This window comes from Oncorhynchus clarkii, chromosome 1 (genome assembly GCF_045791955.1).
Source record: "Oncorhynchus clarkii lewisi isolate Uvic-CL-2024 chromosome 1, UVic_Ocla_1.0, whole genome shotgun sequence".
Lineage (NCBI taxonomy): Eukaryota > Metazoa > Chordata > Actinopteri > Salmoniformes > Salmonidae > Oncorhynchus > Oncorhynchus clarkii.
Genome location: NC_092147.1, coordinates 91,411,923 through 91,422,221, shown reverse-complemented (window position 1 = coordinate 91,422,221; position 10,299 = coordinate 91,411,923). Strand labels below are relative to the sequence as shown.

Below are 10,299 nucleotides of genomic sequence, written 5' to 3'. Positions count from 1 at the left end.
ATACCGACCTGGGGATCGATTCAATCAGGAGCTCTGTTTATCCCTGGAGCTGTATCGGTATCCCAGTGAGCACAAGACGTACTTTCAACGTTGTTGTTGTTGATATTCCAAGGCTGCATGAAGCCCCGTCTATGAACAGGTCCTGTGTTTCATCAGGTTCAGAGTTATTTTTGCATCATTTATGATTCAGACTTAGATCCAGGGCTGGTGTCGGTGGCTGCAGCTAACATCAACAATCACAATTTACATCCATAAAGTTACATGTCTAACAGAAAGCACATACCACACTACGTTGACAGGTTGAACAACGTAGCTAGAATACTTCATTTTTATAGGTGCACTGGTGCTCCTAAATTCAAATTGCAGGTTGCACAGCAAAATATTTAGGCGCAAATGTAAGTAAAATGTACCCTCTGTAGAGCCCTGCCATGTGGAGGTTATTTATGTGGACCCAAGCAGAGAGGGTTGGACCTGACAGTGTATCATCAAGAGAAGAGGGTAGGGCCTGACAGTGTATCATCAAGAGGGTAGGGCTTGACAGTGTATCATCAAGAGGGTAGGGCAAGACAGTGTATTATCAAGAGGGTAGGGCCTGACAGTGTATCATCAAGAGAAGAGGGTAGGGCCAGACAGTGTATCATCAAGAGGGTAGGGCCTGACAGTGTATCATCAAGAGGGTAGGGCCTGACAGTGTATCATCAAGAGGGTAGGGCCAGACAGTGTATCATCAAGAGGGTAGGGCCTGACAGTGTATCATCAAGAGAAGAGGGTTGGACCTGACAGTGTATCATCAAGAGAAAAGGGTAGGGCCTGACAGTGTATCATCAAGAGAAGAGGGCCTGACAGTGTATCATCAAGAGAAGAGGGTAGGGCCTGACAGTGTATCATCAAGAGGGTAGGGCCTGACAGTGTATCATCAAGAGGGTTGGACCTGACAGTGTATCATCAAGAGAAAAGGGTAGGGCCAGACAGTGTATCATCAAGAGAAGAGGGTTGGACCTGACAGTGTATCATCAAGAGAAGAGGGCCTGACAGTGTATCATCAAGAGGGTAGGGCCTGACAGTGTATCATCAAGAGGGTAGGGCCTGACAGTGTATCATCAAGAGGGTAGGGCCTGACAGTGCATCATCAAGAGAAGAGGGTTGGACCTGACAGTGTATCATCAAGAGAAAAGGGTAGGGCCTGACAGTGTATCATCAAGAGAAAAGGGTAGGGCCAGACAGTGTATCATCAAGAGGGTAGGGCCTGACAGTGTATCATCAAGAGGGTAGGGCCTGACAGTGCATCATCAAGAGAAGAGGGTTGGACCTGACAGTGTATCATCAAGAGAAAAGGGTAGGGCCTGACAGTGTATCATCAAGAGAAAAGGGTAGGGCCTGACAGTGTATCATCAAGAGAAAAGGGTAGGGCCTGACAGTGTATCATCAAGAGAAAAGGGTAGGGCCAGACAGTGTATTGTCAATAGAAGAGGGTTGGACCTGACAGTGTATCATCAAGAGAAGAGGGCCTGACAGTGTATCATCAAGAGGGTAGGGCCTGACAGTGTATCATCAAGAGGGTTGGGCCTGACAGTGTATCATCAAGAGAAGAGGGTAGGGCCAGACAGTGTATCAAGAGAAGAGGGTAGGACCAGACAGTGTATCAAGAGAAGAGGGTTGGACCTGACAGTGTATCATCAAGAGAAGAGGGTTGGACCTGACAGTGTATTGTCAATAGAAGAGGGTAGGACCTGACAGTTCATCAAGAGAAGAGGGTAGGGCCAGACAGTGCATCAAGAGAAGAGGGTGGGACCTGACAGTGCATCAAGGGAAGAGGATGGGACCTGACAGTTCATCAATAGAAGAGGGTAGGACCTGATAGTGCATCGTCAGATAGTTATTTCCTGTTTTGATGCTCAGATGATCTAACAGTAAAACATTGGTACAGCGTGTGTTGTTGGGACCTCTTTGCGGGGTGCAGGGTTAGAAGCTGGAGCACGGGGCAGGAGGCAGATTCCCTGGTCGGTTTGGGGCTAGGCAGACCCTTCTCAGACCTCTCAGGCCACGGCAGGGGAGGTGCTCCAGAAGCACCAACGTCGTCTGCTGTGGTGTTTGTTGAGAACCACGTCCTCTTTCTCCCTCTCCTTCCTCACCCGCTGGTAGTGGTCCTCCTCCTTCAGGTACCACACTGGGGGCCAGCGGTGCTTCTCAAAATATTCCTGGTTCTCTGGGAGGGAAACACAACACCGACAGACCATCAGACAACATGTAGTGTAGCTACCACAGACTGGGCAGTACAGAGCACAGGTGGCAAACTCATTCCATAGAAGGTTTTCACTCTTCCCTTGGACTTGATTGATCCATTAAGGTCACTAATTAGTTAGGCAGTCCAATCACCTTGTTTTCTAGGTCTTCATTAAACACAAATGGAAAGGAAATAACAAAAAGCAGCAGACATTATCAAGAGAAGAGGGTATCTGACAGGAAACAAATGAATAGAAGTCCAAAACCAAACTGTTCAGTGTTCACCGTTCATTGATTGTGATTGGTTGTGTGCTGATCAGAACCAGCGGACGAATAACTCACCTGCAGATTTGGCCTTGATCTCTTTGCGATAGTTGGCACAGACATTGTTGTAGTGAGTGCAGATGTGATGTAAGCACCAAGCTGCTAACTGGTTAGCATTATGGAACTGGAAGAAAAACAAAACGAGGGGAAATACATTGAAACCTGCAGAACAATTATCCTATATTTAAAACTGCAGATCAATCATCCTATATTTAAAACTGCAGATCAATCATCTTATATTTAAAACTGTAGAACAATCATCCTATATTTAAAACTGCAGAACAATCATCCTATATTTAAACTGCAGAACAATCATCCTATATTTAAAACTGCAGATCAATCATCCTATATTTAAAACTGCAGAACAATCATCCTATATTTAAAACTGCAGAACAATCATCCTATATTTAAACTGCAGAACAATCATCCTAGGTGAATACCTCCGTCTATATCCCGTTCTAGTAAACCAACCTGAGTAAGTTCCAGACAGGTGAGTACCTCTCTGTCTATATCCTGTTCTAGTAAACCAACCTGAGCCAGTTCCAGAGAGGTGAGTACCTCCCTGTCTATATCCTGTTCTAGTAAACCAACCTGAGCCAGTTCCAGACAGGTGAGTACTTCGCCGTCTATATCCTGTTCTAGTAAACCAACCTGAGCCAGTTCCAGACAGGTGAGTACTTCGCCGTCTATATCCTGTTCTAGTAAACCAACCTGAGCCAGTTCCAGACAGGTGAGTACTTTGCCGTCTATATCCTGTTCTAGTAAACCAACCTGAGCCAGTTCCAGACAGGTGAGTACCTCTCTGTCTATATCCTGTTCTAGTAAACCAACCTGAGTAAGTTCCAGACAGGTGAGTACTTCGCCGTCTATATCCTGTTCTAGTAAACCAACCTGAGCCAGTTCCAGACAGGTGAGTACCTCTCTGTCTATATCCTGTTCTAGTAAACCAACCTGAGCCAATTCCAGACAGGTGAGTACCTCTCTGTCTATATCCTGTTCTAGTAAACCAACCTGAGCCAGTTCCAGATAGGTGAGTACTTCGCCATCTATATCCTGTCCATCTTTGGAGGCTTTCACCAGCTCACTCACAGCATAGTGTTCTGTGGAGCAGACAGAGGAAACCTCTTCAGACAACCTTTATAATAAACTACATAGAGTTTCAGAACCCAAGTTGAAAGCAATATTCTATAGACGATGCTTCACGGTCACAAGGCACCCAAGAAAAACAATACAGAAAGGGTTAAAAAGGGTTCACTCCAGCAGTATGCAATCCCAGCTACCGCAGCACTGTAGTTACAGTTTTAATACTGTAGTAATACTGTAACTACAATGACACAGGTACAAATACACTATGAATCTCAGAATACACAGAGCTAGGAGACAAAGGTGTTTCTATATTAAGGCCTGTCTGCTGTCCTAAAGCCCTGCCTGTCTACCGAGCTCTACAGAGCAGAGGACGTTTGTTGTTGTTGATGTTTCCATTCCGTTTGGTTTGTTGTTGTTGATGTTTCCATTCCGTTTGGTTTGTTGTTGTTGATGTTTCCATTCCGTTTGGTTTGTTGTTGTTGTTGTTGTCATTCCGTTTGGTTTGTTGTTGTTGTTGTTTCCATTCCGTTTGGTTTGTTGTTGTTGTTTCCATTCCGTTTGGTTTGTTGTTGTTGTTGTTTCCATTCTGTTTTTTTTTTTTGTTGATGTTGATGTTGATGTTTCCATTCAGTTTGGTATGTTGTTGATGTTTCCATTCCGTTTGGTATGTTGTTGTTGATGTTTCCATTCTGTTTGTTTTTTGTTGTTGTTTCCATTCTGTTTGTTTTTTTGTTGATGTTGATGTTTCCATTCAGTTTGGTATGTTGTTGATGTTTCCATTCCGTTTGGTTTGTTGTTGTTGTTGTTGTTTCCATTCCGTTTGGTTGGTTGTTGTTGTTTCCATTCCGTTTGGTTTGTTGTTGATGTTTCCATTCCGTTTGGTTTGTTGTTGTTGATGTTTCCATTCCGTTTGGTTTGTTGTTGTTGTTGTTGTTTCCATTCCGTTTGGTTTGTTATTGTTGTTGTTTCCATTCCGTTTGGTTTGTTGTTGTTGTTTCCATTCCGTTTGGTTTGTTGTTGTTGTTGTTGTTGTTTCCATTCCGTTTGGTTTGTTGTTGTTGATGTTTCCATTCCGTTTGGTATGTTGTTGTTGATGATTCCTTTCCGTTTGGTGTGTTGTTGTTGATGTTTCCATTCCGTTTGGTATGTTGTTGTTGATGATTCCTTTCCGTTTGGTATGTTGTTGTTGATGTTTCCATTCCGTTTGGTTTGTTGTTGTTGTTTCCATTCCGTTTGGTTTGTTGTTGTTGTTTCCATTCCGTTTGGTTTGTTGTTGATGTTTCCATTCAGTTTGGTATGTTGTTGTTGATGTTTCCATTCCGTTTGGTTTGTTGTTGATGTTTCCATTCTGTTTGGTATGTTGTTGATGTTTCCATTCTGTTTGGTATGTTGTTGATGTTTCCATTTCGTTTGGTTTGTTGTATGTTCTGTTGTCATGTTCCAAAAGAAGCACAGGAATCATCTTGTACATACAGTAATATGCCTGATTTAATAAGCTTCAAAATAAAATCATTTTGAAACAGAAATGGCTGCCAGCAGAACAGTTACAGTCACTCACCCTCAAGACAACATGAAAACAGTTCAACCAGTTTTGCTAGAGAAAGTAAAATGGTAAATGATCAAAAGGTCAGAATGATCAACTCAACTCTCCTCCTCAGCCAGTGTGTCCTGATCGACCCCGCTCCTCAGCCAGTGTCCCCTGATCGACCCCGTTCCTCAGCCAGTGTCCCCTGATCGACCCTGCTCCTCAGCCAGTGTCCCCTGATCGACCCCGCTCCTCAGCCAGTGTGTCCTGATCGACCCCGCTCCTCAGCCAGTGTCCCCTGATCGACCCCGCTCCTCAGCCAGTGTCCCCTGATCGACCCCGCTCCTCAGCCAGTGTGTCCTGATCGACCCCGCTCCTCAGCCAGTGTGTCCTGATCGACCCCGCTCCTCAGCCAGTGTGTCCTGATCGACTCCGCTCCTCAGCCAGTGTCCTGATCGACTCCGCTCCTCAGCCAGTGTGTCCTGATCGACCCCGCTCCTCAGCCAGTGTGTCCTGATCGACCCCGCTCCTCAGCCAGTGTGACCTGATCGACCCCGCTCCTCAGCCAGTGTGTCCTGATCGACCCCGCTCCTCAGCCAGTGTGTCCTGATCGACCCCGCTCCTCAGCCAGTGTGTCCTGATCGACCCCGCTCCTCAGCCAGTGTCCTGATCGACTCCGCTCCTCAGCCAGTGTCCTGATCGACTCCGCTCCTCAGCCAGTGTGTCCTGATCGACCCCGCTCCTCAGCCAGTGTGTCCTGATCGACCCCGCTCCTCAGCCAGTGTGTCCTGATCGACCCTGCTCCTCAGCCAGTGTCCCCTGATCGACCCTGCTCCTCAGCCAGTGTCCCCTGATCGACCCTGCTCCTCAGCCAGTGTGTCCTGATCGACCCTGCTCCTCAGCCAGTGTCCCCTGATCGACCCTGCTCCTCAGCCAGTGTCCCCTGATCGACCCCGCTCCTCAGCCAGTGTCCCCTGATCGACCCTGCTCCTCAGCCAGTGTCCTCTGATCAACCATGCTCCTCAGCCAGTGTGTCCTGATCAACCCTGCTCCTCAGCCAGTGTCCTCTGATCAACCATGCTCCTCAGCCAGTGTGTCCTGATCAACCCTGCTCCTCAGCCAGTGGATTTCGAACAAACAATCTATGAATGACCCAGAATGCACTGAGGAGCATTAACACATTGGAGTCAATTTAGGAACACCCCCTTAGAGAGTTGGGACATTGGAGTTCTGCATTGTGATGCACTGCAGCCATGTTATCTCCCCATTGACATTACATGGGGATAGTGAATGCTATGTAACTGAAGGTCTAGAACTAGAACAATATTCTACTGTCTAAAAGCCCAAATCTCGAAACAGATGGCTCTGGACAGAGCAGACTGCTGATGGATCAAGCACCTGTGAGGGCGGTCAGTCTGGGGAGACAGTCTGTTAGCCAGGGTTATGGTTAGTACCTGTCAGAGCAGTCAGTCTGGGGAGACAGTCTGTTAACCAGGGTTAGTACCTGTCAGAGCAGTCAGTCTGGGGAGTCAGTCTGTTAGCCAGGGTTAGTACCTGTCAGAGCAGTCAGTCTGGGGAGACAGTCTGTTAGCCAGGGTTATGGTTAGTACCTGTCAGAGCAGTCAGTCTAGGGAGACAGTCTGTTAGCCAGGGTTATGGTTAATACCTGTCAGAGCAGTCAGTCTGGGGAGACAGTCTGTTAACCAGGGTTATGGTTAGTACCTGTCAGAGCAGTCAGTCTGGGGAGACAGAGTCTGTTAACCAGGGTTAGTACCTGTCAGAGCAGTCAGTCTGGGAAGACAGTCTGTTAACCAGGGTTATGGTTAGTACCTGTCAGAGCAGTCAGTCTGGGGAGACAGTCTGTTAACCAGGGTTATGGTTAGTACCTGTCAGAGCAGTCAGTCTGGGGAGTCAGTCTGTTAACCAGGGTTAGTACCTGTCAGAGCAGTCAGTCTGGGGAGACAGTCTGTTAACCAGGGTTAGTACCTGTCAGAGCAGTCAGTCTGGGGAGTCAGTCTGTTAACCAGGGTTAGTACCTGTCAGAGCAGTCAGTCTGGGAAGACAGTCTGTTAACCAGGGTTATGGTTAGTACCTGTCAGAGCAGTCAGTCTGGGGAGACAGAGTCTGTTAGCCAGGGCCGTCAACTCCATAGGATCCAGCTCTGCCATGGGACAAAGCTGATTGGTGTAGAGATACTCCAGAACAGCCTGCATACACACCCTGCTGGTGCCTGGGAACGAGACCTAAACACACAGATACACACAGACACAGACACACACAGGAAAGAACAGAGACATCATTTGACAACATCTAAATGTCCTGTTTCACTGTCAGTAAAGACCAACATTAGAGACTACAGGGGCTCTGTAAAGACTACAGAGGCCCTGCAAAGACTAGCAGCAGACTACAGAGGCTCTGTAAGGACTAGCAGCAGACTAGAGGCTCTGTAGAAACTAGGACACCGGGTAGTAGCTTGCTACCACACTAAAATAAAGATGTCCCCATGGTTAAAGAGAGAGGTAGTGTTAGCCTGCTGGTCTGCCTGTCTGCCTGCCTGAGAGCAGTGAAACAGAACAGGACTCTGTTCAGAGAGAGGTAGTGTTAGCCTGCTGGTCTGCCTGTTAGGCTGCTGGTCTGCCTGTTAGCCTGCTGGTCTGCCTGTTAGCCTGCTGGTCTGCCTGTTAGCCTGCTGGTCTGCCTGTCTGCCTGTCTGAGAGCAGTGAAACAGAACAGGACTCTGTTCAGAGAGAGGTAGTGTTAGCCTGCTGGTCTGCCTGTTAGGCTGCTGGTCTGCCTGTTAGCCTGCTGGTCTGCCTGTTAGCCTGCTGGTCTGCCTGTTAGCCTGCTGGTCTGCCTGTCTGCCTGTCTGAGAGCAGTGAAACAGAACAGGACTCTGTTCAGAGAGAGGTAGTGTTAGCCTGCTGGTCTGCCTGTTAGGCTGCTGGTCTGCCTGTTAGCCTGCTGGTCTGCCTGTTAGCCTGCTGGTCTGCCTGTTAGCCTGCTGGTCTGCCTGTCTGCCTGTCTGAGAGCAGTGAAACAGAACAGGACTCTGTTCAGAGAGAGGTAGTGTTAGCCTGCTGGTCTGCCTGTCAGCCTGCTGGTCTGCCTGTCAGCCTGCTGGTCTGCCTGTCAGCCTGCTGGTCTGCCTGTCAGCCTGCTGGTCTGCCTGTCAGCCTGCTGGTCTGCCTGTTAGCCTGCTGGTCTGCCTGTTAGCCTGCTGGTCTGCCTGTTAGCCTGCTGGTCTGCCTGCCTGCCTGCCTGAGAGCAGTGAAACAGAACAGGACTCTGTGTTCAGACAGTGTCCTTGTTCTAACGGCTATTTAAAGATCTCTGAATGACGTCTATTTTTACTCGTTACTCTGATGAATCGGTCATGTCACTGTTCCTACTGCTACCTGGGGTTTAATCAATGAACTGGAGACAACATCCCATATTCCCTATGGTCCTGGTCAACTGGAGACAACATCCCATATTCCTTATAGATTGGAGACCATTATATGGATCCTGGTCAACTGGAGACAACATCCCATATTCCCTATAGATCCTGGTCAACTGGAGACAACATCCCATTCCCTATATTCCCTATGGATCCTGGTCAACTGGAGACAACATCCCATATTCCCTATAGATCCTGGTCAACTGGAGACAACATCCCATTCCCTATATTCCCTATGGATCCTTGTAATCCCTATGGATCCTGGTCAGGTGTGTGCCTTTCCAAATCATATCCAATCAATTGAATTCACCACAGGTGGACTCCAATCAAGTTGAAGAAACATCAAGGACGATCAATGGAAACAGGATGCACCTGAGCTCAATTTCGAGTTTCATAGCAAAGGGTCCGAATACTTATGTAAATAAGGTATTTCTATATTTCATTTTGTATAAAAGTGCAATAAAATAAAATAAAAATATGTATTTTCTCTTTGTCATTATAGGGTATTGTATGTGGAGTGATGACTTCGTCAATGTACTTATTAATGAAGCCAACTCCTCACTGGTACTTCCTGTTTTAGTGTTTGCTTGTAAATAAAATACCCTGCTCAAAAGTAGTTTACTACATAGGGAATAGGGTGCCATTTGGGACAAAGATAACCCTAACCCAGACTGTGCTGCAGACAAGTTAACTCTCCATGAAGGATCCTTCGAACACAGCACCCTAACCCCAACACTAGATATTACTCTGTGTTGTCGACTCACCTCGTTGTTAGCACTCTCCATGAAGGATCCTCCGAACACAGCAGCCATCCAATCACAGGAGGAGATGAGCAGAGGTCTGTGAGCATTGATGGTTCCATCCTCCAACCTGAAGGTGACGTCTGAGACAGAGAAATTATAACAACCTGAAGGTGACGTCTGAGACACATTACAACAACCTGAAGGTGACGTCTGAGATACAGAGACATTATAACAACAACCTGAAGGTGACGTCTGAGACAGACACATTATAACAACAACCTGAAGGTGACGTCTGAGACAGACACATTACAACAACAACCTGAAGGTGACGTCTGAGACAGAGACATTACAACAGCAACCTGAAGGTGACGTCTGAGACAGAGACATTACAACAACAACCTGAAGGTGACGTCTGAGACAGAGACATTACAACAACAACCTGAAGGTGACGTCTGAGACAGAGACATTACAACAACAACCTGAAGGTGACGTCTGAGACAGAGACATTACAACAACAACCTGAAGGTGACGTCTGAGACAGAGACATTACAACAACAACCTGAAGGTGACGTCTGAGACAGAGACATTACAACAACAACCTGAAGGTGACGTCTGAGACAGAGACATTACAACAACAACCTGAAGGTGACGTCTGAGACAGAGACATTACAACAACAACCTGAAGGTGACGTCTGAGACAGAGACATTACAACAACAACCTGAAGGTGACGTCTGAGACAGAGACATTACAACAACAACCTGAAGGTGACGTCTGAGACAGAGACATTACAACAACCTGAAGGTGACGTCTGAGACAGAGACATTACAACAACAACCTGAAGGTGACGTCTGAGACAGAGACATTATAACAACAACCTGAAGGTGACGTCTGAGACAGAGACATTATAACAACAACCTGAAGGTGACGTCTGAGACAGAGACATTATAACAACAACCTGAAG

At 47.0% G+C, this 10,299-nt stretch overlaps 1 protein-coding gene across 1 annotated transcript in view; it reads right to left on the bottom strand.

Moving 5' to 3' along the window:
• Nucleotides 1-923: 923 nt before the first annotated feature.
• Nucleotides 924-10,299, bottom strand: part of LOC139411314 (rho-related BTB domain-containing protein 1-like) — an 11,626-nt gene continuing 2,250 nt past the window's right edge. Inside the window, exons 2-6 of the mRNA XM_071157559.1 lie at nucleotides 9,359-9,477; nucleotides 7,251-7,401; nucleotides 3,559-3,647; nucleotides 2,566-2,671; nucleotides 924-2,206 (exon numbers count right to left, since the gene is read on the bottom strand). Of these exons, the coding sequence (XP_071013660.1) occupies nucleotides 2,037-2,206; nucleotides 2,566-2,671; nucleotides 3,559-3,647; nucleotides 7,251-7,401; nucleotides 9,359-9,477 (635 nt within the window). The 3' untranslated portion in view covers nucleotides 924-2,036. The remainder of the gene's footprint in view (nucleotides 2,207-2,565; nucleotides 2,672-3,558; nucleotides 3,648-7,250; nucleotides 7,402-9,358; nucleotides 9,478-10,299) is intronic.